General features: G+C 60.0%; 1 protein-coding gene across 4 annotated transcripts in view; it reads left to right on the forward strand.

Annotated features, from left to right (window-relative positions):
• The window catches only part of ADGRD2 (adhesion G protein-coupled receptor D2), a 97,020-nt gene that overhangs the window by 26,545 nt on the left and 43,613 nt on the right, over positions 1–26,862 (forward strand). Inside the window, exons 1-13 of one of the 4 annotated variants that reach the window (XM_075905671.1) lie at positions 6,700–6,807; positions 12,868–12,941; positions 13,663–13,726; positions 14,926–15,162; positions 15,955–16,608; positions 17,774–17,872; positions 18,529–18,614; positions 19,500–19,778; positions 21,362–21,473; positions 23,081–23,215; positions 24,412–24,526; positions 25,650–25,755; positions 25,905–25,960. In XM_075905671.1, coding sequence (XP_075761786.1) covers positions 12,894–12,941; positions 13,663–13,726; positions 14,926–15,162; positions 15,955–16,608; positions 17,774–17,872; positions 18,529–18,614; positions 19,500–19,778; positions 21,362–21,473; positions 23,081–23,215; positions 24,412–24,526; positions 25,650–25,755; positions 25,905–25,960 — 1,991 coding nt within the window. In that variant the 5' untranslated portion in view covers positions 6,700–6,807; positions 12,868–12,893. Of the gene's footprint in view, positions 1–6,699; positions 6,808–7,195; positions 7,311–7,336; positions 7,590–12,867; positions 12,942–13,662; positions 13,727–14,925; positions 15,163–15,954; positions 16,609–17,773; positions 17,873–18,528; positions 18,615–19,499; positions 19,779–21,361; positions 21,474–23,080; positions 23,216–24,411; positions 24,527–25,649; positions 25,756–25,904; positions 25,961–26,862 lie in introns of those variants that run through there. The other 3 variants (XM_075905669.1, XM_075905673.1, XM_075905672.1) reach the window with 3 other exon arrangements.

The following is a 26,862-nucleotide window of genomic DNA, read 5'->3' on the forward strand; positions in this document are numbered from 1 at the left end:
TTGCTTTCTTGCTGAACGTACGTCACGGTCCCCTGGGAGCTCCTGGGAACGGCCATTCCAGTGCCGGTCCACGGCGGAGGGACGTCTGACCCTGGAACGAGGAGGAGTTGTGACGGGTCGGGGCAGTTCGTAAGAAGTCCTCTTGCATTATGTTCAAGATCGACCCACGTCAAAGGACGCGGGGTCTCGAATACCAGCAAGGGGGCTGCAGAAACGGTCTCAATGACTTTGTTCTGCCCCTTTGGTCGTTGGCGCGTGGATCCCGTGGGCGGATGGATTTACGTGGCAGCGAGCCTGGATGCAGGACCTCTCTGCCGGCCCCCTCTTGCCGCCCCAGGATGCAGAGAACCAGACAGAATGTCTGGGACTCCAGCATCTCCGTGGATGTCTAGCCTCTGAATTCTCAGCCTGAGGACTGAACAGGGGAAGGCCGGAGAGCTGACTGGTGGAGCTTGTCGGGTGTCCTTCTGGGAGCCTTTAATGCTGCTCCTTGCCTGGCCAGATGGGGGTCTCTCTAATTCCCAGTATCCTCTTCCTCCTGGACAGGGGCTGAGTCCAAGCACACAGCCTCCAGAGTGCTGCCTGGTCTGACCGGAACCGGGGCTGCAGAACCCAGGGCTCTGCAGAGCGCAGCGAGCTGGGTGATGGGGCTGGTCCCCGGACGTGTCTGTTTCTGCCCCTCAGACGGTTCCTGGCTCAGCTGTCTGTGGCCGCGAGGCAGCGACTGTGCGCGCTGCGCTGCTACGGAATCGTCTGGCCAGAGCTGCGACGGGCACAGCAGGCAAATACCAGAACTGGGCCCCCCCCCCCCCCACTCCCGTATCTGGCCACACGAGAGCCTGCAAGGGCTCGGCCTATAAAACACGCAGCTGATGAGCTGGGGCCTGCCGGTCAGAGCTTTGCGGGGCTATGCGGGGGCTGGACACTTGTCGTGGACCCTAAAGAGTCCCCGTGACCGCCAGCCCCCTCACCTCCCTCCTGCAGGGCTGGGAATGTGAAACGGCCTTTGTGGGCCCGGGGCCCCGGGCGCAAGCGCAGCCAGCAGTGAGCGCGGGGGCAGCTGGCGTGGGCAGTGGGCGTGGGAGAGAAGCGGCCGAGCCTGTGGGGCCAGAAGCTGGTCCCGAAGGAGCAGAGGTGAGGCTGCACCTTTGCCTGCGGGACATGGGGATGTCGGCCTGGTTGTCCACCAACATGCTGCTCCCACTGGCCCGAGGCTGCTCCCTGTGGGTGGGAGGGCAGGGGATGAAAGCGCCTTTCCTGGGTCATCGTTCGGGGCCTCCTGTGCTCCTCCTGGCACTGGGAGCTGTTTGCCAAGCTGGACTGTGCTACAAAGACGCCTCCCAAGGTCAAATATTTGCCAGCCCCGCTCGGAATACTGATGAACTCTCGGCTTCAGACGTTTCTCTGCCACACGAGCCTGCTGAGACCTGGGGGTTCAGCTGGGGCAGACACCAGGCCTGGCGGGGGCCTTCCAGCTGGCTGGCGCACCCTCGGCCATCAGCGCCCTTTTCCGGCACCACAGTGGAGTCTCTGCAGTGGGTTGACCTCCCAAGCGAAGGCGACGGACTCCTCTATGTGGAATTCAGTGCCAAGGGAACAGGACAAGTCGTCCCCTATTCCTGCCCACAGCCGTAGAGAAAATCCACTTCTGTGCCGTCCCCCAACTCCTAGCCTCCTTGCTGGAGAGGTCGGGGTGCAGACTGCCAGTGCACGTCTGCATTGTCAGAGCTGTGTTGTCCAGTGGCTTTGACGGCTGGGGGCCGGGGCCAGGACTGGCTGAGAAGCTGGCTCCCGAGGGCCCGATCTCTCTTCTCTCGCAGTGGGCGTGGGAGAGAAGCGGCCGAGCCTGTGGGCAAGCGTAGGCTTCAATTCCTGCTCTTGCCTCCCGGCAACCAGCCGCTGCCCCGACCATCATCACCGTATCCCACAGCAGTGACTAAGCCCAGCGCCGGGGGGGTTGTTCCTCCCAGCATGCTCAGTGAAACGGAGAAAGCGCCCGCCGGGGGACACGGCACCCCCATGGAATGTTTGTGGTTTCAGTTCCTCCCAGGCAGGGAGCTGCATTCATATGCAGCTTGGCAAGAACCCAGAGGAGCTGTTGGCACTGCAGCACCGGCCTTCGGCTTCAGAAAAGCCGGCTCCGTAGCTGGGCAGCCTCGCGGAGTAGCTGCAGCCACAAAGCAGGTGAGCGAAGGGCCCTGTCACAGCCTGAACCGTCGGCAGGTGCCGCTGGAGGCGTTGCCGTCTGAACTGCAGTAACGGTGAAGGCCCAGTAGGGGAAGATTTGGCGCACGCGCTCGCAACGAGTGAGCAGCTTTCTATCGAAACGGTGAGGGGAAACGGGATAGAGGTCAGCCTCACAAGTGGCAAAAACAAACGCTGGAGTGGAACACTGCCACCTACTGGGCTGGGGGAACATAAGAACAGCCACACTGGGTCAGACCAAAGGTCCATCCAGCCCAGTGTCCTGTCTGCCCACAGCGCCCAATGCCAGGTGCCCTAGAGGGAGGGAACAGAACCGGTAACGATCAAGCCATCTCTCTCCTGCCATCCATCTCCACCCTCTGAAATGTGAGCTTTACCAGCCACCGCCCTGCAACGTGACCTAATGAACACGCTCCCTTGCTTTGTCGCTCCCTGGGCTCTCCTGTAAAGACAGGCCTTTCTGCTTGATGTAGGGGCACTTGCTGAGTGTGAGCACACAGGTGGCACTGCCCCATAGCTGAGAAGCTCTGTTCGAAAGTGGGGTGGAAGATTTACCAGCTGTAGTGAGGGTCAGAGAGCAGGAACTCTGGCAAATGTGGTGTAATTCCTCCTCACACTTCTGAGCCCATGTAATCCAATCTTTGGCTGGCTGGTTCCTCCCCCGGCGTCACCTGAACACCACCATTCCACCACCGACACCGAGTGTCCTCCTGTGTCCCCAGAGCCCGTCCTGTAAAAGCCGCCGCAGGGCACAAAGGCTGCCTTGGGATGAGGCTGCCTCTCGTGTTTCTCACGGTCTGGTGAGAGCCGCACCGATGGTTTGACTGCTCTTTGCACAGTGATCCATCCCTCGCCCCTCTTCTCGGGTGCCCGCTGAGCGGTGGGCAGGGTTCTCCTGCTGCGCCCTGCCTGGGGAACGGGCTGCCCTGTTTGGGGCGGGGAAGTCTGAAAAGCAGAGTTAGCGCCCAGGGTGGTGGAAGGGGGCTCGCTTCCGGGACCACCCAGTGCTGCCTGTGGCACTGAAGAGCCCGCACTGACTTGGGCAAACCCCCAGTGATGCGCCAATTCGTGCTGTCTCCCTGGGTCGGCTTTGCTCTTGGCTCTCTCCATCCTGGATACTCCGCTCACGTTTATTCTTTCTCCGTCCTGTCCCGCCCCCCTGGAAGTGAGGGGGCCTGTACAGACTCCTACAGCCTACCCTGCGCTTGCTTCCCAATCTCTCTTCACCGAGGGTGTTGCCTCTCCAGCAGCGTCCCCTTTACCAGGCTAAGACCCTGACTCCGAGCCGGCACCCACCATCTCCCATGCAGCTGTGCTCGCTCCCACTCACAAAGGCGCCTGCTGCTTGCAGCCCCAGGAGACGCCGTGGGGTTTGCTTGACTTTCCTTCTTAGCTGGTGGAGGAAGTCAGAAGAGGAGGACGACCGACGGGCTAAGTAGCAGTTCTGCAGAAAAGGACCTGGGGGTTACAGTGGATGAGAAGTTGGATCTGAGTCAACAGTCGCCCTAGTAGCCAAAAGGGCCAGTGTAACCTAATATGCCATTAGGAGGAGCATTGCCAGCAGATCTAGAGAAGTGATTATTCCCCTTTATTCGGCTCTGGTGAGGCCACATCTGGAGTATTGTGTCCAGTTCTGGGCCCCCCACTACAGAAAGGATGTGGATGCATTGGAGAGGGTCCAGCGGAGGTGACCAAAATGATGCTGGGGCTGGAGCGCATGACCTCTGAGGAGAGGCCGAGGGATTTGGGTTTGTTCAGTCTGCAGAAGAGAAGAGTGAGGGGGGATTTGAGAGCAGCCTGCAGCTTCCTGAAGGGGGGTTCCAGAGAGGCTGGAGAGAGGCTGGTCTCAGTGGGGGCAGAACAAGGAGCAATGGGCTCAAGTTGCAGTGGGGGGGTCTAGGTTGGAGATTAGGAAAAACTGTTTCCCTAGGCGGGTGGGGAAGCGCTGGGCTGGGATCCCCGGGGAGGGGGTGGAATCTCCATCCCTAGAGGTGTTTAAGTCTCAGCTTGACAGAGCCCTGGCTGGGATGATGGAGTTGGGGTTGGTCCTGCCTTGAGGATCTGATGCCTCCTGAGGTCCCTGCCAGCTCTAGGATTCTAAGGCCGCTCCTCTCAGCGGAAGTTCTCTGCAGTGTCCGGGGGAGATGCAGGACGTTCCGGGCGAGTGCATGTGCAGGGGCTTGCAGTTGTCCGTGGAATGATCCCCATTGCTTGGGTAGGGTTGTGGAAGGCTCGTTTGCTTAACTCGCGAGGCGAGCAGCTCTGGGGGAGAACGCCTCTGGCTCTGACGCCTGCCTCGCCGCCATTCTCAACACACCTCTTGCGTGGGGTCCAAGGTACGTTGTGGGAGTCCCTGCTGAGAGAAGACACAAACTTGCTTCAGTAAATGAACCTACCTGTGCCCTGGGCGGCTGCTCCTGCCCGGCTTCTGCAGCGATGCCTCTTGGAATAAAGGCAAAAATAGCGGAGAAGCCAAGAGAAAGCACTAAATAGCAGCAAAGCGGAAAGAACAGGATTCTAGTCCGACTAATAAGTCTCTCCCCCCCTCTCTCGAAGGAATCTGAATCCCTCAAAAACCAGAAGTCAGAAAAACTTCCCAGTCTGAGTTTCCAAGAGCATGTTTCCTGTTATAAAGCTGTGCGCCGTGCCTTGAATACCCTGCAAGTGGTTTGGAAACTGGCCTCTACAATTGCTTTGCTGTGTCTGAAAGGTAATGCTTCTTCATAGCCCCAATACCGTAATAAATTCGTTAGACCTTAAAGTGCCACCGGCCTCTTTATTGTCACAGTTGCTCATTCTCCTCTTGTCTATTGAGAGATGACGGGCTTCAACTTTCTAGCTGCGCTCGCATGCAAGGGCTACTAAACACTGCCAGTTTCCTTCTAGTTACAAGGACTATAGAGAATATGCTTCAGGCAAATGCAGCTTCAGAGCATAAGTGACTTGATAGTTGATCCTCACTCGGACCAGCTTCTGTTTATAGTATTTGGACTGAAACCTCCTGGCACAAAACTCAAAGATTTTCATCCCCCAAGAGTTAATTGAGTCCACGGCGAAACTGTCGTCTGAGAGCCACGTGTTCAGGAACCAGTGGGGCTTATTCTGTCGCCCAGCTCCGTTTTGGTTCTTTAACTCTGCAGAGGCCAATCACAGGACACCACTGTAAACTATTTGCCTGGCAACGGGTGACAGGAGGGATCCCGTGAGGATAACCTGTTGAATTCCCACCCTCTGGGGCAGCCGGTATTGGCCACTGTCGGCAGACAGGAAACTGGGCTGGATGGACTGTTGGTCTGACCCAGTCTGGCTGTTCTTCTCTTCTAGGTGTGTGTGGGGGGGGGGGTGGAGTACTGCTTCCCTGCCCCCCACCTCTTTTCCCTCTGTAAAAGGCAGACCCTAGAGCGACTCTCATGAGGTGGTTGAAAGCAGCCCAGTCTAGACAAGCACCGTCAGGACACCTGCATTTCACTGCTGGCTGTACCGATTAGCACGCTGCTTGCAGGAAAAACTGGCTTTCGCAGATGCAAAATAAGGGTATATCGGGACCTCTCTCGCTGACCTCCTAAGACGGGGCGGGGGGAGAACGATTTACGGCTTTGCAAAGTTCTCAAACTACCTCATGGTCTCGCGTTCAGCAGGAAAGCGCGGTCAAGTGCCAGATGAGAGAGACAATCTCAACTTCTCTTGGCTTTGGCTCCTTCCCCGCGTCTCCTAGCGAGCCAGGACCAGAGGGAGCAAGGCTGAAGTCAGCTGCAGAGACCTTCTCCCAAGCAGCCGTGCTGCCGGCCAAGACTTTCCAAGCTTTGTGCAGCTCATGACGGATCTCCCCATCGGTCAGCTTACCAACGGGCAGCGCTGACGCCGCAGCCCAAAGCGGCTGCCTCCCCGATCCATTCTTCTGCTGGAGATTTATTGCAAGCAGCGGAGACACTGGGGTGTGATAATTGCCTTCGTTCCGGGATGGAGGCCCTGAAGAACAAAAGGCAGTTGCCCGTGAATCCAGAGCCTGACTCAAGCATTCGCTGCCGGGGGAGGAGAGGGACCCGGCGGCCTGTTGCTGGAGCAAAGCGGAATTGAGCATTAATCAAAAGAGAACCTCTCTGGGGCCCTGTGGAAGTGGCCTAAACACTCGAGCCTTAAAATCCTGCCTCTGCTCGCAGGGCGCCGGGTGGGGACGTGGCTCTGACAATCACAACGGCCCTTCGCAGGTTGTCCTGGCTGGGAACAGCCGGGAAAGTAACTGAACGTTTGTGCCAGGTGCTGTCCTGTCGCACCCCGGGGTGCTGCCCGCTCCTGCAATAGGTCCCCGCTGGCTTTTGCCCCAGCTCCGTCTGTTCCTGCCAGAGCTGCGCCCCAGGGCGTCCCCGCTGCCTGTCACCTCTGCTGGGACCTTTTGTATAACCCTTGTTCTCCCCTCTACAGCGCTAGGCCGGGACAGGCCGGCTCCGCTCGCTGAATGAGAGGGGTGGGAACGCTGGCACTAGGGAGCTGTAATCGGCCTGTACGCACGTGGCAGTGGCTTCGTGCTCTCGCCTCCCTCCTGGGGGCCGGGGTGGAAGGACCAGCGGGGGAGGTGCCAGGCCGAGCGCCCTGCATGCCCAGGTACGGAGCAGTGCGCCTTGGCCTCTCTGCTTCTCGCTTACAACGCATCCCCGCGCTCCGCGAGCACCGTGCCCACCTGGGCCCCGCGCTGGACCAAACCCTTGCCACAGGGCCTGTCCCCATGGCCCAGGCCGGTGTTAACAGGAAAGCCCCGCCTTAGTCTGCGCTTGGGAACAGAAACGGCTGGAGACGCTCCCCGGCTGGGGCTGCTGGCACCTTGGAGGAGCAAGGCAAAGGGCACGGGGTGGGCAGGGGCCCGAGTCTCCTGCCAAGTGGCCGGGGCGGGAGCCAGCAGCCCCTGGGGGAGGGGGCCGAGCCGGCTGGGAGCCCCGGGGCAGCGCGCAGCGACCCCCTGCCGCTAGCCGGGCCGGGCGGCTCCCGGGGCGGCGCAGCGTTACGCGCGGGCTGCGATTTGCATGTGAATGGCCCGGCCGGAGCCGGCGGGGCGCGCACCTGCCGCGGGCCGGGGGGCAGGGCTCGGAGCGCCCCGCAGCCGGCGGACGGTAGGAGCTGGGGGGCCGGCGGGGCGGGGCGCGGGCGGAGTCTGGGGGCCCCTCGGGGGCCGGGCGCCGGGACGCTCCATCCCCGGCTGCTCGGGAAGCCAGAGCCGCCCGGCCCGGGGCTTTCCGCGGGGCATCCCCCGGGCCGAGCCACCTCGCAGCCCCCGGGGGTGGCGGCTCCCTCAGCCGGGGCGGGCAGGGGTCTCCCGGGCGCACCACTTGGCTGGCCCACAGTGCGCACCGCGTCCCGGTTCCTGCCGGGGCTTGTGCCGCGCCAGAGCCGTAAGTACCGGGCCCTGGCCCCGCTGGGCAGCTCAGAGCCGAGCGACCGGCCCTTTCCCCGGCCTCCGGCAGTGGCGGGGCTCCGGGGTGTCTGGTTCGGTAGCGAGATATTTCCAGGGAGGGGGAACGGGGGGGCGCGCAGAGACCGGACCGCGGGGCAGTTGGAGAGCCCGAGCGGGGTCTGGGTATTTCATGCGGCTGGGGGGCTGCAGCTGCCCTCTTGGGGGGTCGGCAGAGGGGCAGGGAGCTGAGCCTGCCTGGCAGGCAGAAGGGGCGAGGGCTGCCAGGGGCCCGGTTTTGAACGCCCGTCCGGTATTTGAGCTTCTGGTGGGGAAACAACTTGAGAACCAGCGATGCCCGCGATTTTCTAGTCATGAGATAACATGATCTTGGGAACTAACTGACCATTCATTAGCAGTGGGAATAGGTCACTGGAGGGAGGACAGGAGTTACCCTAGAGAACTTTCTGGGTGTCTGGCGGGTGAGTCTTGCCCACATGCTCAGGGTTTAGCTGATCGCCATATGTGGGGTCCGAGAAGGAATTTTCCTCCAGGGTAGATTGGCAGAGGCCCTGGAGGTTTTTCGCCTTCCTCTGTAGCATGGGGTACAGATCACAGCTGGAGGATTCTCTGCATCTTGGGGCCTTCGAAGTATTTGAAGGCTTCAATATCTGAGATGCAGGTGAGAGGATTATTCTGGGAGGGGTGCGTGAGATTCTGTGGCCTGCACTGTGCAGGGGTCAGACTAGATGATCATAATGGTCCCTTCTGACCTTAAAGTCTATGAGTCTGTGGGATGGGCTGTAGAGTGTGATGCAATGTCAAGTGTGTCCCCTTTTTTGTTGAAACCCTCTGGCCACTCTTAAAGGGGCCCGCGTGGGCCTGCCCCGCATCTTCCCAAACCTTGAATGTTACTGCGAGCTTTGCGGGGTCGGGGGCGGCGGATTTACAGGAGCAGTCACAACCGTGGGGGTTGCCCTCTTGAATACAAGGGTAAAGGATCAGGCTTTTTGGGAGATGATCCCGGAGAAGATGATCTCGCAGCCTCCTGCGCTGATTTTCAAAATCAGACTCTCTTAAGCACTTTGCTGCTTAGTTTTCCATCTGGGGCAACGTCGAACTTCGGGAGATTCTGTCTGCTCAGCAGAAGCCAGGGGCTCCCCAGAGGAGAGGAGTCTGGCTGGAGTAAATGGATTTTGAAGCCTTGCAAGTGGATGTGCCGGAGGGATGCAGAAGGGTAACTGGTTCAGTGGCAGAGGCTGGAGCTGTTTCCGCCCACCCCTGTCCACGGCGATCCTGGGTGCCCCGTCCCCCCACCCATCCGTCCCCCTTTTCATTGGTTAACTGGTTAAACAACAGTGTCTTGGCTCTAGTCCCGTCAGACCTGCGAGGAGTTAGGTGGTCTCAGCACAGCCCCCGCTGACAACACAGCCGCTCGGCGCTTTGCTTTGTGTCGCTGAGTTGCAAGGCCGGCGCCTTGCCGGGAGAGGTTATTAAAGTTCTCCTCGGGTCATCGCTGAGAGATGAGAATGAACAGAGTCTTCCCGCGGATCTCAGCGATGGTCTTTCTACACTCTCAGCCTGCCAGCTGCTACTTGCTTGGCCTCTCCGAGAGGGAAGAAGTACGACTTGCAAGCGAAATCAGACATAAAAAGGAAAGAATAGATATCGCGTGCTGAAAAGTCTCGGGGGGGCGGCCGTGTTAGTCTGTATCGTCGGCAAAAACAACAAGGAGTCGTGTGGCACTTTAGAAACGAACCGGCTTATTAGAGTGGGAGCTTTCGTGGGTAAAACCCACTTCCTCAGACGCGTGCAACCATGGAAAACTGCTCGGGGCCTCATCACCTCCTGGTTTATACTTGGGGGAACCAACAGCTGCCTCAGGGATGTGCTCGGAGGTTCGATCCCTCGTGAAGCTGGACTGGACAGCGCGACAATACTTTCCCTTCCGATGACAAGCAGCTTGGTTTTCAGTTGGATTTTTACATGTTCCCGTCTGTGTCTGTCTCTGGTGTAAGTTACAGCAAAGGCTCGGTTACCTGGCGCTCCGGTAACCAGGGCACCCAGTTAACAAGCATTTTGGATCTCTCCCAATGCAAATCTTCAGTCTAATATGGGGGCGGGGAATCTTTTTTGGGCCAGGGGCTGTTGGCCCACAGAAAAAATCAGTCGAGGGTTGCACACAAGTAAGAAACAAAACAAAACAAACAAACGCTCACTGACGTGGTCCCCGACTGAGGAGGAGAAAGACACTCGCCACATTCCCCTCCCACACCAGAGCCTGGGGGGCCCAGGCTAGTGGATTTTGTGTGCTCCCGCCCCGCTGTGGGTGGTAGGGGAGCTGGAGCACCAGCGTGGGCTCCCCAATGCTGGGGGGGGGCCCTGAGCCTCAGGGGTCGGATCCAGGCAAGCCACGGACCACGTCTGGCCCCTGGGCCTTCGGTTCCCCACCCCTGGGCTAGTAATGGGATTCGTTTCCCGCCCAGCACATTTCTGCCATTGCACATTCTGCTCTCTGCTTTCGTGCGAGAGCCAGAAGACACATCAGCGAGCTGAAGCCAGGGGTTAATTCACAAAAGCAGCATCCAGGGTGTGTCCGAGTCGTTGCAGATTTCGCCCAGTCTCTGCGCCTCCGACATCGGCAACGATCAATGCGGATACCGACCCCGAAACACGGTGGGATCCGGACGTGATCCCCGGCTCACACGTTCAATCCGGTTCGGTCTAGTTTTAGTGTGAACGTATTGGGAGTGATCTGCGTGTGCGTGATGCGCTGCCCGTCGTGATAGGTCACGTGAGGAGACCCACTGCGGTGTGGAAAACTGTCCGTGGGCTCCAAGAAACCAGCCGCTCTGCCGTGGTTACGGTAATATAAAACCAAAGCAAAGTGTCGCCGTCCTAAAATGCCCTCCGGCATCCTTCGGTTTCCACTGCGTGCGTTTGCTTTGCCACAGGAGACGGAGGGGATATTTGCAGGCCGTGTGGACATAACGCTCGTTATAGTCAGTCCTGTTATTGCCACGTGGTCCTCTCCTCCGGTTCCCCCTTCTCTGCCGTGTGGTCTTTGGCCCCGCCCCCTCGGGCCATGCTGAATGCGTTCCTTTGACTACAGTGCTAACTGCTGGGAAAACAATGTGTTGGGGTGTTACGTAGTGGGGGGTACCTTGCTGGCTGCTATGCTGGGCAGTGGGTTGTGAGTGACCTCCGCTGGCTGTAGCATGGCCCAGCAGGGCAGGGGATGAGTCATTATGCAAAGAGGGTCTCTCAACCTGTCTGACCAGCTACCCCCCAGGGAGAGAAACAAAGGAAGGTGGATGCTGCCCTGGCTGGGGGGGCAGGGCTGGAAAAGAGTTGGTTAGTTTCTGTCTGGGAAGCAGGGGAGAAGAAGCTAGGGAGGGGGCTGAGATTGTAGGGCCCAGCCACCCCCCATCGCAAGGGGGGCACTGAGGCCTCTTAGCCCTGGTTCCTGTAACCAGATTCCATCTGTGCTGTGCTGTATCCTGGAGAAGCAATAAACTCCCTCTGTTCTACTGGATGGTGGAGTCTGTTCGTGCCATTACGGGGGTGCAGGAGACGGGAAAAACCCGACACGCCGTCACATGGGGTTTTTTCTTCTTCTTGGGGAGGGAAGGTGCGACGGCGCGTTGGGGTTTTCCCATCTCCTGCACCCCCGTAATGGCACGGACAGACTCCACCAGCCAGTAGAATAGAGGGAGTTTATTGCTTCTCCAGGATACAGCCCAGCACAGATGGAATCTGGTTCCAGGGCAGGCCTAGGATGCCTCAGCCCCCCTTGAGATGGGGGAGACTGGGCCCCTAAATTCCAGCCCCTTCCCTAGGCTGTCTCCTCCATGCTCCCAGACAGAAACTAAAACTCTCTTCCAGCCCTGCCCCCCGCCAGGGGCAGCATCCCCCTTCCTTTGTTTCTCTCCCTGGGGGGTAGCCGGTCGGACAGGTTGAGAGACCCTGGCTTAGTGACTCATCCCCTGTCCTGCTGGGCCGTGGTACAGGCAGCAGCCAGTGGGGGTCCCCACAGCCCCAGCCTAGCAACCAGCAAGGTACCAACACTGCGTCACAGAAGGCAAGGACGGGAGGGTGTTTCAGCCCTCCCCAGCTAAGCAGTGTCTGTTTCCTCCAGACCTGAAGGCTGCTCTGTTAGAACCAGAGTCTCTTTCCCATGGCCTCCAAAGGGCTTTGATGCTAAAGTCTGACTGCCGAATGGATCTGCGCTTCCCTTCCAGAAGAGTGAGGGGGGATTTGGGAGCAGCCTGCAGGGGAGTCCAAAGAGGAGGGAGAGAGGCTGGTCTCAGCGGTGGCAGATAACAGACCGAGGAGCAATGGGCTCAAGTTGCAGGGGGGGAGGTCTAGGTTGGAGATTAGGAGAAACAATTTCCCTAGGCGGGTGGGAAGCGCTGGGCTGGGGTCCCTAGGGAGGGGGTGGAATCTCCATCCCTAGGGGTGTTTAAGTCTCAGCTTGACCAAGCCCTGGCTGGGATGATGGAGTTGGGGTTGGTCCTGCTTTGGGCCGGGGGCTGGACTCGATGCCTCCCGAGGGCTCTTGCAAGCCTAGGGTTCTGTGAGTCATTCCCCCCTCTGGCTGATTTGGAAAGCTAGCTGTCGAAAACGCCACGTGGCATGGCTTTCATAGGACTCTGGGTGCCAAGGACTGGCTATCGACCAATCGATTGTGTATGTTCAGGACCACCCCGGGGGGAGTGGTTAAAAACAGGGGATTGGAAGGGCTCCTGGCTTCTCGCCTCCGAGCTGTAATGCTGATTTGTTGTGTGTCTGTGAGCGAGTCTCTTAGCCTCTCTGTGCCTCAGTTTACCCACCTGTAAAATGTAGGGGTGGTACCAGCTGGTCATGGTTAGTCCCTACGCTGCCTCTTATCGGAACCTTTAAAACATCCCATTGTCCGGCCAGGGCAGTGTGCCTACGTAGAAACATTGTCAAAGAGCCCACTTGACACTACTCAGGCAGGCTATCTAGGCACCTGACTTTATTGGAGTAAAAGCAGGTCAGGAGAGCTCACTAGCCAGCTGGCTTAGGAGCTAATATTCAGCATCTGCAGAGTTACTGGCTTTGGGGGTCTCCTTTGCACAGGCACAATGTGCCCAGGAAAGCTATTTTGGCTTGTGGGCTCCCTGGGCCGGCTATGTCCCGCTGAGTCTTTCCCGCGACTTCTGTCATGCAAGAGTTGCTGAAGCCGCTGGCGTTACTCCGAACGCTCTACGGCTGCAGTCCAGCTTCACCTAGCCGTGCTTTGTTCATTCTGACAGCCAGGGCCCGTTTCCAGCCCGTCGACATGGCCAGGCGGCGCTCCGGACCCGAATATTGGTTCCTCAGCTTTGTGGTAAGTTTTACACGAACTTGATTGCTTTGATTAGTTGGATAATTTGAATGTTTAAGAATCAGGAACTGTCCCAGCACACTTCCCTAGCAGCCAGGCCACACGGAGCCTGAGTCTCAGAAGAGGCCATGCCGAGGGACATTGGAATAACCCTCCTCTAAAAATGAAATGAACGAACCCTTCTGATCATCCAAAGTATTTAGTCATTGACGTGGGCGGCTACCCAGAAGAGATTCCAATGCCACCCAGCTGATTAACAGAGCACTCACAGCTGGCAGCAACCGGCAACATGTGCTCCTATGGGTGGTGCACTTCTGCACACGTCAGTGCATCTAACACAATGTATTCTGCATGTTGGTGGAAAAATTAGAGGGAACATTGGCTCCATCTTGTAGTGTTTCAGCAAGATGTGGGATTTCATTTGGCAGATCCAGGGACTTGAATAATAACCCTTTGCGTCTAGAGCCTCAGCAGTGGCGAGTGTGATGTTTCTGGTTTATTGATCCTCCCATGTCATTGTGCGGAGGAGAGTATTTTGCTATGAAATGTTTATTTTCAGAGGTTCCTTGCACACGTGTCCACATACCCAGGAAAAGTTACTAGAATAGGGCAGCGTGAGCAGACACCAGGCTCCGAGGCTTAAACAGGGAACTAAGCAGTAAACGTGCCCCTCTTTGTTCATCACCTAAACTTTGCTCCCGCCGGTTGGTGTTCTCCCTTGCAGGTTGGTAGCCTGTGCAGAACCCTCTTAGACTCTGCTGCCCTCGCTCATAATCACACTTCGAAAGGTTAGTGTCCTAAGCAGCACTTGGTTTGTATGAGTAATGTCCAGCACAGACTCTATGAAAATGTTTGGGATTGAAGAGCTAATGTTTCTCTCTCTCCCCCTCCGGCCACTACCACTGCCTTTCTATTGGCTGTAAATTGCAACCAACGTTGTTTGGACCCAAATTTGATTGTGGGTGTTAATCTGTGTAAGCAAACTCCCAGGTTAGCAGGTGAAAATCAGGTAAGCGCTGCCTGACTGCTGGACTGCGTCTAGTTTTTCCGCAAAAGCTTGCCAGCTGTCTACACGGACCGCTTGAATTTCCGCAAGAACACGGACGATCTCATGTAAGATTGTCAGTGTTCCTGCGGAAATGCTATGCTGCTCCCGTTCGGGCAAAAGCTTTTGCGCAAGAGGGCCAGTGTACACAGCACAGTATTGTTTTGCGCAAAAAAGCCCCGATGGTGAAAATGGCGATCGGGGCTTTCTTGCGTAAAACCGCGTCTAGATTGGCACGGACGCTTTTCTGCAAAAAGTGCTTTTGCAGAAAAGCGTCCGTGCCAATTTAGAAGCTCTTTTCCACAAATGCTTTTAACGGAAAACTTTTCTGTTAAAAGCATTTGCGGAAAATCATGCCAGTCTAGACGTAACCCTCATGTTTGTGCCCCTGATGCATTTGTGGGTGTAGACCACGTGGGAGCAATTTTATGAGTGGAAATTGCAGGTGTGGAAAGTGGGGGAGTGGAAGAATGGGCCCCAAGCTCTGTCCTTCAGCGAGTGTGAATAAAAAGTAAGAAAGGTGTCGGCCTCCGGGGTACGGCAGTGCATTTGTTGTGTCCTGATGTTGGTTCAGGTGTTTCATATGGCCACATAGGAGGCAAGGGCTGGACGTGGGGGAAGCCAACACTTCCAAGCACACACGCTGAAGGGCAGCTCTCTATGTCCCTCATCCTAGGCCCAAGGCATCCTGCTAAAGTCTGTCCCTTCACACTGCAGGGGAGAGAGTCGGCCTTGGATTGTCCCAGGGCTGTCTCACCCACGTTTATCGGTGAGCGGCTGCTCTGCCGTGTGAGACTGCCCCCCGGTGGCGCGAGTGGGTGTGTGCGTGCCATTCGTATTAATGAGGCTGTTGGCGTGAAGTCCGCCTGCCTCAGACGACGACAGGGAGAGGATGAGGGAACCGCCCTGGTACGTCCTGCAAACCGGCACATGTCCTTTCAGATGCTGGTGCTGCCCCGGCCACCGTTGCGGCCGCGGGAGAGGTGTACGAGTTCGCGGACGTCCCCTTGGACTGGTGGCATGCAAGCAAGCACTGTGAGCAACGCTTTGCGCAGCTGCTCACGGCGCCCGGGGACAGCGGGCTGGCTTCCCTCCGCAAACTGCTGCGCGCCCGTGGAGTGCCCGGCGCGGTCTGGCTAGGCGAGAGGGAGGCGTTCCTGCGTAAACCCAAACAGAGACGTGAGTATGAGAGAGGCTGGTGGCGCCAGGGACCAAGACACCCCTGAGCCGGGATCCTTCCTTTGCAAAACAGATGTGCCTGGAGATTGTGCGGGGAAGTTCTTAGCCAGGGGAAATGTGTGTTGTGAGTTGCATCGTGGCAGGGCCTAGGTGGGCCAGAACTGCACTGGGCAAGGGGCTGTGTGGAGGGGCCACTGGGAGCTGCCCCCGGGAGCTCACAGTCTAAGTACAAGACACACGGGGGGGGAGAGTACAGCTGGCCATGGAGTGGCACATCAGCTGCCTTAACGGTATCTAGTTTTTTGTCAGTATCCTGGCAGCAGAGACTTTTGGGGAGGGATTTTGGCCCTGGGGGGACGCAGCAAGTCTCCAGGCCCCCCGCTGGCCATGTTCTGCAGAGGTAATCTATAAGTAATGTGACCGGGGCGCAGGCTGGAGCGATGTGGCAGCGGGTAGTCATGTGACACGGCTGGGCTGAGCGTGGGGCAGGTGATCCAGGAGGCCTTCTCTAGGCTCTGCCTCCAGAAGATGGGCCGTTGGCCAGGAGCAGTTAATCCCGAGTTCGTGATTTACCATCCTGGTTGCTGGAAGTGCATCAAACTCCCCTTCCCTCTCGAGGCATCACGGTAGCAAGCACCCCGCCCCCTGTAGAAGTAGCCACGAACCTGCGTATTTATGGCCTTGTAGTGCGCCGGGATCAGGGCTTGTTCATGCAGTTGGGGAGGAAGTAAAAGAAACGTGGGCCAGAGAGAGGGGCGGGACTCGGTCCAGTTTTGAATGTTCTCTTGGCAGGAATTCACACGGCCCCAGTCCTGGTGTTCGGAAAGAAAACGGACACAAAGTACGTGAAGGTGCTGGCCAACTTCCCCGCCATGCCTGCCGTCACGGCCTGCGCCCACCTCCAGTGGGACAGCAAGGCCCAGGAGATCTCCACCGTCTTCTCCTACGCCGCCCCGGCGTTCATGAACGAGTTCCAGCTGCGCGGCTTCGTGGACGAGGCCGGGTTTGTGCGCTTCGCCCTCATCGTCCACGGGCACCACTCCCCGTACCTGCCGGTGTTCCGCAGCGACGGGCAGTGGCATCACTTCTGTGTCACCTGGCAGCGGCGCAACGGGACGTGGGCCGTCTACGCCGACGGGAGGAAGGCGGCCTCGGCTGCCGGACTATGCGCCGCAGGGCCGCTCGCCAGCCAGGCTATCTACGATCGGGGAACCTTTATTATTGGACAAGACCAGGATTCCCTGGGGGGCGCCTTCAAGGAGAAAGAGTCCTTCAGCGGGAACATCACGGGCCTGTTCCTGTGGCGGAGAGTCCTTAGCGAAGAGCAGATCGAGAGAGTCCGGGCGTGCCGCCCGATCGAACACGAGCTGATCTTTGGCTGGGACAGTTTCACGCTGGAGATTGAGCCCACGGTACAAGAAGTGACAGTCCAGTTCCTATGCCCAGGTAAGACCCGCTCAAAGCCTCCAGTCCCCAGCGTATGGAGCTTTCCAGGCTCAGGGTCTGGGCTGGCGATGGGTAACAAGCAGCCCCTTTCGGCCGGGGCAGCTGTCCCAACGACAGCAGGTCCGTTTGGGTGTGAGCGTCGCCCCGGGAAGAGAGCGTGAATAGCTGGGAAATGTTTGGAGGATGGTGGGTCTCTGGAGGGCAGAGGGCTAGTTTGGATGGCGAGCTACGGGCTCGGTCGCCATCCCGGGAAGACCAAAGGCCCTATTCATTTGTGGCCATTGAAGATCCATGGCACTTTACGCCATTAACTCGAGTGTGGTGGGCAAATTCCCACCCGCTAATTCTCCTGAGGGTTGCCAGGTACCGCCACAAAAAATACCGAACATGGCGGGAAAAAATTGGTTGAGCAAAAAAAAGAGTCACTGAGCCTTTAAATCTCGCTGGTATTTTCTGTTGTTTTTTACCGGGCAGAGGCCACAGATACTGGGCCAATACCGGACACCTGGCAACCCTAATTCTACCCTTCATCCTTCGTGTTTCCCCTCTCGGCGGTGGATATAGAGCAGGGCGAGCAGGGACGCTGCCCTGGGCCCCGCCCATGTGCTAATTCCTGTCGGCTGTGGCCGTGGCGCATTCATGAAATTGTGCTGTCCTGGGCCCCGCAGCACTGTCACCCACCCCCGTCCCCTCTAGCTTCAGTTGGGGGAGATAACCAGGGAGCACATGCAGGCTATCAGTTGATTAGTGTTGCTGGACCCCGTGTATCGTGTTCATAGTGCTTCAGGATCGTCCCGAATGAAAAGCTCTTGTTTAGCACTGCACGTTACCCCCGCTGGCTCGGCCACTCCGAACCCAAACCTCTCCGGGTCCCTTCCAGTCCTGTGAGTCTGTGAAAACACGAGCTCCAGCCCTGGCGTTTGTGTCTCCTGGCGGTGTGTCTGGGGCGGGCACAGAACCTGCCGGTTCTCCGAGAAGCTCTGCTCGGGACCAGCATGAGGATTGTGCGCTGGGCCGTGCGGGGCAGAGCCACGGGGCTGCTTCAGGAACAAGGGGCGGTTTTCAGCCTGAAGCAAAGTTTGTGGCTCATTTGCGAGACAGCTGCGTCCCACTGGGGGACACCCTGTGTCTCATGGCGCTCGGGCCTTCTGCTTCTGTCTGCCAGGGCCTGTGGAGGAATGCCGAGTTCTGGACGTTGGCAGCGGTGGACTCAGTTACACCTCCTGCCTGCGTGCCTTGCCCTTCGTCTGCCGCTACAAGAAGGGTACCGCTGGGGTTATTCATTTCTTCCCTTGTGGTAGCTCCCAGGCACCCTGGCCAGGACTGGGCCTTAGACACCCAGGAAGACACGGTCCCTGCCCTGAGAAGTTTCCAGTCTAATCGGCGACAATCTCGAACGTTTCCAATCTCGAAAGGAGCCGTCGCGAGTGCCCGGCAGGGGCCCGCTTGAGAGGCGGAGGCGGATATGGATACCGCCGGCTCATTTCTGCGGAGGCAGATACCGACTCTGTTTCCGTGCCAGGGTCTAGCTGTAGCCGCGGCCTCCGGCCCAGTGTGGCCTGGCTGACTGCGAGGCAGAGTGACCCCGCTGTCGGCTCGCACAGAGTCTCACGTTTTAGTCGGTGGTTTGTTCCCCATGCCGGGCACTGCACGACTCCCGGGTCGGTCCCCAGCTCAGCAGGGACAGCCAGCGCCAAGCGGTTCTGGGCCTGCTGGGTGGGGAGAGGGGCTGAGGGAGGGGAAGGCACAGAGACCAGCTCTTGGCGTCTCCCCCACTGGGCTCTTGCTCTAAAAGCAGAGGGCAGCCGGGCGCTCGGCCGTCAGTCCTGAGCAGCAGGTGCCCCCCGGGAGCCCGGGGACGTGAAAACGGGGCTTTCTCGGGAATCGCGGCGGCAGCGCTTGTGTCTGTGTTCTCCCCAGAGGTGTATTTGCTGCTGAAGAAAACCCAGCCCCAGGCCAGCCCGTCACTGCTCAGCCGGGTCAACGCACGCGCCAACGCGACCGTGGTGAGTGCGTGCGAGCGCCGGCCCGCCGGCTGCTGGGGCTTCCCGGGGCCTGAGCCGCTGTCCGTTCGGGCGCGTTTCTCTCCCCCAGCCCCACGCTGGGCATGCCCGGCCCCTGCACTGCTGCTCCCCCGGAGGGGCCAGGGCCGCACGAAGGGACCCGCCGCCCTGTCCTCTGGCTTGGTCCCCGGTGTGTCGCCTGGACACACCCTGCCCGTTTCACAGCTCTGGGGCTGGCCCGGGGGGCTGGTTGCAGTGAGCAGGGAGGCCTGAGCCAGGCCTCGCTCATGTGGCCGAGCAGGGGCATCGCTGCCTTCCCTAGGGACGTGGGGCGTTTTGCACCCGTCACCAGCTTACGAGTGTCTGGGAGGCAGCCTCCTTGTGCCTGGGTGGACACAGCCACCGGCAGGTTTCCCCAGGGCCCGGCGAGTCCCCGGGGCCCAGGGCTGCAGCCACCACCGCTGTTTCAGCAGCAGAAGAGCTGTGCGGAGTGCCGGATCCGGGCAGCTCGGTGGGCGGGGGACACACCCTGGGTGGCACTGAAGGCTGGGGGGCGGGGCATGGCCCCACCTCTTCCCCTTCTGCCTGAGGCCCCGCCCCTTCTGGGAATGCAGACCTGGGGCCCCCACGCTGGGCTCCTGCTCCTGGTCCTGCCGTGCGTGTGGGTGACCAGCTCGGGGGGCGGATCCCAGGTACCGATTGACCGGTATCCGGGAAGCATCGCTCGCCTTACCCATTCACATCCCTACCCTCCCTGGCCCAGGGCCCAGCGTGGCTGTCGACCCCCTGCACCCTGAGCCACCCCACAGCCCTGCACAGCCCCACGCAGCCTGGTGTCCTTGGGCAGAGGCGGGGTCTGCTCTGGGGTAAAAGGCATCTCTCCGGCAGATCCCCGAGAGTGTTTTCCTGGGCGAGGCGAGAGACGTGAGCGTCCCGGCGGCTGTCAGCGTTCTCCAGGCCCTGGCCGTCGCCCTGCGGGAGGAGGAGATGCCGGTGGAGCCGGCTGACCTGCTCGGCGTGGTGCAGTTTCTCCAGCAGGTTTCAGCTGTCGAAGTCCAGGAGCGGGGCGAGCTGGAGATGCTGGAGCCGCTGAGCCGGTATTACGTGGAAGTCACGGGCCTGATCCTGGAGGAGCAAAATACCAACACGTGGTCAGAAATCAGCCAGGTGAGAAGGCCTTGGGATGTACGTGGGACCCCATTGCCCCCTTGCCGCAGCGTGGCCTCTGGATCTTGCAGACGTGGTGTATGGCCCAGCCGGCCCTGCGGCTGGCGGCTGCACTTCCTTTTGCACAGCGGCACCATGATCCGATGACTAATGGGGGTGGGCCTAGGGCGGGGCAGACCTCCGCAGGTCGGCGGGTGGGGCTGGCTGCCGTGGGAAGAAGAGGGGGGCTGAAGACGGTTCTCCAGGGTTATCCCCTGGCAGGCTTGTGGGTGTTTTCGAATCCTAGGGTGAGTCTAGACTACAGGGTTTTGTCGACAAAAGTGGACTTTTGGGGTGTGTCTACACTACATGGCTCCGTCAATGGAGCCATGTAGATTAGGCTGATTGGCAGAGGGAAATGAAGCCGCGATTTTAATAATCACGGCTTCATTTAAATGTAAATGGCTGCCGCGCTCTGCCGACCAGCTGATGATCAGCTGTTTGTTGGCAGATCGGGGCGGTCTGGGCGCGCCGCTGTGGACAAGGAAGCCTTTGTCAACCAGCGCAGATATGCCTTGTGAAATGATTGTCACGCTTGGGATAGACACACAGGACGCGGCAGGGGCGTAGGCTGTGCATTTGTAACTCTTCAAGGAACGGGCTCCGTTTCTTGCTGGCAGCTCTTTCCCTTATGAGTAGGGTTCACAGGCCACGGGCAATGTTCCTTCTAAGTTTTTCCATTGGTGTGTGGATTGTTTCCATTCATGTGCAGAATAAAGTTTTCTATGTGCACCAAGGCATGTGCACCATGAGTAGAAGCACAAAGCTAGCTCTGGGCGCTCTGCACATCAACTGGGCGGCATTGAAATCTCTCCTGAGGGGCTGCACAAGCACCCATCTTACAGGGGCCACCAGACGTGGTGTGTTCTACAGCATAGCCAGCCCCAAGTGTTTACAAACCAGGAGTCGGGCCCCCAAAAGCATGCGATTTAATAATAAAATAATAATACAATGGGCACCTGTTTATTTGGCTGATGGCTTTTTGTGCATGTAGCCTTCACATTTTCAAGCTTTTCTCTGCTGCCAGGAGGGCAAAGGCCTGACTTTAAAAAAAAGGGAAAAGAGAAAACAGAGTCATGGAGCCGAGGTTCTGAAAACACCAACTATCAGGAAACACGAGGGTTGGCAGCCCTGGTTTGAAACAGCGCCGTTGGCTCTAAGGAGACCCCATGAAGAGGTAGCAGATTTAAAACAAACCAAAGGAAGTTTTTCTTCAGTCAACCTGTGGAACTCCTTGCTGGAAGATGTGGTGAAGGCCAGGACTTTAACAGGATTAAAAAAAAAAAAGAGCTAGATAGATTCATGGAGGCTAGGTCCATCAATGGCTATTAGCCGGGATGGGTAGGAATGGTGTCCCCAGCCTCTGTTTGTCGGGGGTGGGAAATGGGTGACAGGGAGGGATCGCTTGATGATTCCCTGTTCTGCTCACTGCCTCTGGGGCACCTGGCACTGGCCACTGTGGGCCGACAGGACACTGGGCCGGACGGGCCTTTGGTCTGACCCCGCCTGGCCGCTCTTACGTTCAATGACTGTGTGTTTCTTAGATTATCAGAGGGCCGATGGCCGTTGTGGAGAACACGGACAGGATGGCTTCAAACCTGGACCAGCTCCTCACTGGGGAAAGGACAAAGCTAGCGATCCGGCACAGGAACGTCGGTGAGTCTGCAGAGCGGGGCTCCGGGCAGCTGCAACGGCCTGAGCCCCCCGGCACTTGCGAGGGGCACGAATGAGCAGCCGGGCAGCGGGGGTCTGCCCTGGGGTGCTGGTGGGGCGGGGCGGGGGTGGTTCCCGCCGGGAGCTGCTAGCTACCTACTTCCTCGCCCCGCGACAGGGGTGCAACAGGGCGGCTCGCCTGGCTGGGGGAGGAGGGGTGTTCTCTGCACCCCCCACACACAGCGCCTCAGGAGTCTGGCTGCTCCCAGGAGGCAGGCTCTGCGTGTGGGCGACAAGGGGACCTGGCACCAGCCGCTCCGGCAGCCGGAGGGGAACCGCCCTGCACCCTTCTCCAGTGAGGTGGGGCTGTTGGCGGTAGAGCCCCTGCCTGGGTCATTATGGGGGGACCCGGCCTGGCTCTGCTAATGCCCATGAAGCCACAAGGCCAAGCACCCCGGCCCGTGATTTCAGCTCCGGCTGCTGACTGGAGGCGCCCTGGTCGGTGGGCTCCCAGCGGGGGGGCCGGCCTGGCAGCGGAGAGCCGACAGCCCCCGCTGACTGGAAAGTCAGGCCCCGGGGTCTGACTTGGGCACTCGGCGGCCTTGTTTGGAGCCCTGCCCGAGGAGCGTTCGGTTGCTATTTTAAGGGTGGGAGGGGAGGCCGAGCCAAGGCTGTGGCTGAACTTCCTTCCTTCCTGACCCCTTAACATCGCAGTGGGATCTCCCTGTGAGCCGCAAACCAGGAAGCGTCCGGGCCCGAAACCCCTTCCCTGCGGTGGGACGGAGGAAAGCTCCCGTCGGGGCGGCGTTCCCCCGGTCTCCACACGAGGGCAATGTGCCCTCGTACACGGCGCCTCACAGGCGAGGCCGAGGGATTTCCACAGGCTGACGCCTGGTGCCGGGGGCACAGGTGCCGGCCGGAAGGGGCGAGGTGCAGAGAAATGGCCGGGGGGGGCTTTGCCGGCCGTGGCGCAGGGGGTTCTGTAAAACACTGGGAGGGCTGAGGCGATGTCATGGCTCTGAGGTGAGGGCGGGGGGCCGAGAGGTGGGGACAGCGGAGGGGTGGATCACGCTGACACCCCTAGTTTGTCCCCTCCCTCCCCCGCCCAAAGCAGGAGAGCGCCCCACGCACTGTCCTCCTGGGCGTTGCCACCGTGTCCTTGGGCCAGCGATGTCACCGCCTGGCGGCTGGGTCTGAGGGAAACCTCCCGACAGGCTCTTTTGCTTTGTCCTCTCCTGGGGGTCCCTGGGGGGCTGCCGTGGAAGGGCCTCAGCTGAGGTTGAAAACACTCGGCTCTGCTGTGCTGCGTATGCGGTTGCCACAGCGTGGACGTGCACGTGTCACACCTCACGCCATAGCGATGCCTTCCTCGCCTCGGCTTAGTCCCTCTGCGCCTCTCAGCTCCCAGGTGGGCAAAAGTGCCACGTGGGGACCCGCAGCCTGAGCGTGGCTGGCTGATTTCCAGAGGAATCTGGTGTCTCTCTCGAAGAGTCCGCTCAGCTCTCCCCCGCCCCCCGCCAGCCGGCCGTGGCACCTCACGTGACAGCCGTGGCGCCTCGTGTAACGGCCGTGGCAGAAACGCTAACCTGGCTCGTTTCCCGCTGCCCCAGGGGTCGAAGTCAGGACGGTGGAGCTGAGCCGGCAGGAACCCCGCAGCGACGTGTATCTGATCCAAAGCCAGGACGCCGCCGGGCCTGACCTCATAGAAATCCCCCCTGACGAAGTGGAGAGACTTAAAGCCACAGGTAGAGGCAGGGCCGTGTCCCACATCCCGGAGGGACCCCCCTGATGCCACGCGGTGGGGGGAAGCGCCGGACAGGATATAACGGCGGGGAGGAGCCTGGCCTTGAGGTGTTCTGCCCAAGCGGGTCTGGGCCAGAGACTGCAGCAGTGCGCACGCCCCACCTCCACCCGCGCCTGGCTCCTGGCCCTCTGGCTGCCGCGCTGGACAGCCTCGGGGCTCCCCGTTGCCGGGCCCGGCGCTGTGAGAGGCCATTTGGCTGCTTGGAGCCAAGACCTGCCGGCTCCCTTCACCGCACAGCCCTCGCGGGGGAATGGCTTCCGGTCATGGCCCCCCCTGGGGCTGGGTCCAAGCCGGTGGCACAGGCCTCGCTGCCCATCTCCGGAGCCAGCCACTTCCCGGGGGACACACTTTGCAGCAAGTGCCAGAGCCTGACAGGCCTTTGCTCCAGGTCCGGTGTCTGGCCGGCAGTCGCTGGGTGCGAAATGGAGGGGGTGGTACCCCCACGAAATCCCTCCATTCCTCACCCGGCTTCACCCACTTCCTAGGGCTCATGGCCAATGTATCCCTGCCAATGTAAGTACCCACCCTGCCTCCATTCCTAGGCCACGGGGGCATTGCCTGCGGGTCTGCAGGGCCTCTGACCAGTGACCGAGCCTTGCCCGGTAGTACCCTCAGCCTCTGTTTGTTGGATGGGTCCACGGTTCTTCCGGGCTCGTTGTTCCCTGCAAGGCTGCATCTTGGATTTGAAGCAAAACTGAAGACTGAAATGGAGTCTGCCCCGTGTTATTTTATATCCAGCCTGGCCTCCTCCTGGCCACAGAGGGTCACATGGTCCATCGACCGATCCTTGTGTCCCACGTCAGCCACCTTCCCGGAGTGTGTACTGGCACCTAGAGATCCATTGTCTCCTTGCTAATTAGCAGAGCCACTGGCTGGCCATTCCTTGCCCTTTGCTCAGCCACAGAGACCTTTCCAGCCTCCACACAGAGGACATGTGTCTAGCCCCACATACAGAGATCATACAAGTACATGGATAGCACATCCAGAATCAGTAGAACAGAAGCTTTCATGTGACACCTCACATGGCCCCCTTTGTATGCAGTTTGGGGCAAATACCCCCCCCCCCCAGGGTGCAGCAGTGATCTGGCTGCTCCCCTTAACTCTAGTTACATGACAGCCCCTCTGTGGTCTCTCCAGGGCTCCGTAGAGTCACCGTGGTCAACACGTGGTACAGTTCCGCCTCCCTCCAGCGCCTCCTCCCTGGAGCTGGCGTCGGGTTCCAGGACGTGGCCGCGTCTGACGGAGGACGGAAGTGAGTGCGCCGCTACTTGGGGGCGGCACGATGCCTCTGCTCCCCCCCCCCCGACAAACGGGGACATGCCAGTCAGACCTGGCCAGGCCCCGGGAGCCTTTGGGTCTCCTGTGACTGCCGTAGCGCCCCGCATAGAAAACAGCGAGACTCTGGCCCCGGGCCACGGGAACTTGTGCTAGAGAGCGGCGTGGGATCGTCTGCGGGTGGCAGCTGGGACCCTGCCGAGGGACTCGGTGGACGCCCTATGCCGGTGGAGACCTGCTCTCGCTGGCTGGGTTTAACGGCGCCAGGCAGAACTGGCCCAGTCCCCGCCGCCGTGCGGCGCCGAGGTGGGAGCAGATGCGCCTGGGGCTGCGGCAGGGCCCATCCGGGAGGAGCACCAGGCTGGAAAGTGGCTTGAGGAAAGCACCAGCCGTCAGCGCCTGCGGGAAGCGCTCTGAGTACTCAAGAGACGCCCTCTCCCGCCGGCCGGTTGCTGTCTGCCCCGGGGGATGGTTTCCTCACAAGCCTCCTTTACCTGAGCCCCGGGGCGGGGGCTGCCTGGTTTTCATCCCCCCCCCCCCCATATGTTGTGTCGGAAGGATCCCCGGAGCTCTCATCTGAACAGCTCGCGCTGCAGCAAAGGGCCCCTGGCGCTGGTCACTCCCGCTCCGTGTGCCCGCCCGAATGGGTCGCTGCTGGAGAGAGGGAGCCCCGGGCTGCCAGCCCCGCTGGGCCTCACATCGCCCGTGGGTCACGGGCCTGTGGCACCCTGGCCCCAGGGTTCGGAAGAGGACCCAGTGTTGATACAACATCCCCCAGGGCGATCTCTCCGGTGCATCAGCACAGCAGCATCCACGGGGGCCGGAGGTCATCTCCCCCGCCCCCAGGCGTGTGGGGCCGGGCCGTTCTGGAGGGGCGATGCCCCCGGGGGGTGTCGGCAGTGGCCATGGCTGGTGGCGGGACACGAGGCTGGCTAAGCCATTGGCCCCCTGCGATCCTGCCTCGAGATCCCTCCCCCCCCTATTCGTTGTACCTCGGCTCATTGTTGCCAGGTCTCCGCAAAGGTTTTCGGCATCAGGTTACGACGCGACCCTGCGGGGGGCTCCCCTGCTGCCCCTGACGCTCTCCTGTCCGTCCCCAGGTATCTGCGCACCCAGGTGGGCTCCGCCGTGATCTCTTCGGCTCTGCGCAGCGACTACCAGGAGATCAGCACGTCCGTGCGCTATCGCCTGCAGCACCGCAGCCAGGTACCCGCCTGGGGACGCGCCCCTCTCCTGGCCCTGGCGGGAGGCCGGCCGGCCGCGTGCGGCGAAATCCCTTTGTGGGGACCGGGTCTGGGTGAACGCACGGGGCCGGTTCACGCGGCTAATGGCCTCTCCTCTGTGCCCGCCCACAGGGGCCGCCGGACAAGCTGGTGGAGCCGATCTGCGCTTTCTGGAACTTCAGCATCAGGTGCCATTTGCCAGCTAAAACGCCCGTTTTCTGAGCTGCCCCCGTCGGCCCGGGGGGGAGGGGTTGGATGGAACGGGGCCGAAGCAGATCTGTCTGGCAAAGCAAACAAGCCGGGTCAGCAGGAGCATCGCTGCTGGACGGCCTGGTGGTTCCCCAGCGCTGACACAGCCGGGTTAGGGCTCTCCCTGTTTCCTGGGTCTCAACGGGAACATGCTGGGGTTCCAGCCACATGGAGCGGGGACTGGAGACCTCCTGAGTCGCGCTCACCTGGTCTGGCTGTTTCCTAACCCCTCCCCCCCACTGCCAGGAAATAACTCGCCATTGTTAGAATCACTTTAAAATGGAGAAACTGAGGCCCGGCGTCTGTCTGACTTGGGCAAAGCTCCCCGCCCCCAGGGACATCGCTGGATCTGGGCGTTGCCGGCTCCCTGTCCCGCTAGCGGGCACGGCTTGCTGGGGCGCTTAGGGGATTGGTGTCTTTGAGGATAAGAGTTCAGGGTGGCAAGACAGAAGCGCAGGTCTGGAGCCATGAGGTCGCCGGCGTTTGTGAGTAACTGCACACCTCGGAGCAGCCGAAAACGGTGCCCCAGCCCCTCCGGGCTCTGGATCCGGGAGTCTGGGAGCCGAGTGTGGGCCGGACACAGACTGTGCTTGCCAGGGGCTGGCCTGGCTCAGGGGACTTCTCCGGGTCCCTGTTGACTGTGTGATCAGGGGTCTGCTGAGCGCAGCCAGCTCAGTGCATGACAGAAGCTTTGAGCTCAGTCGGTTCCTGTCCCCTGCCTCATAGGAATCCCAGGTCTCTGCCAGCCTAGCCTGCTGCGGCCCTGCTCTCTCTTGGAGAAGGTACTCCCAAGTGACCTTTGGGGAAGTCTGAGCGTGAAGTGCCGGTGAATTACGGCTCC

Source organism: Pelodiscus sinensis, chromosome 22 (assembly GCF_049634645.1).
Source record: "Pelodiscus sinensis isolate JC-2024 chromosome 22, ASM4963464v1, whole genome shotgun sequence".
Taxonomy (NCBI): domain Eukaryota; kingdom Metazoa; phylum Chordata; order Testudines; family Trionychidae; genus Pelodiscus; species Pelodiscus sinensis.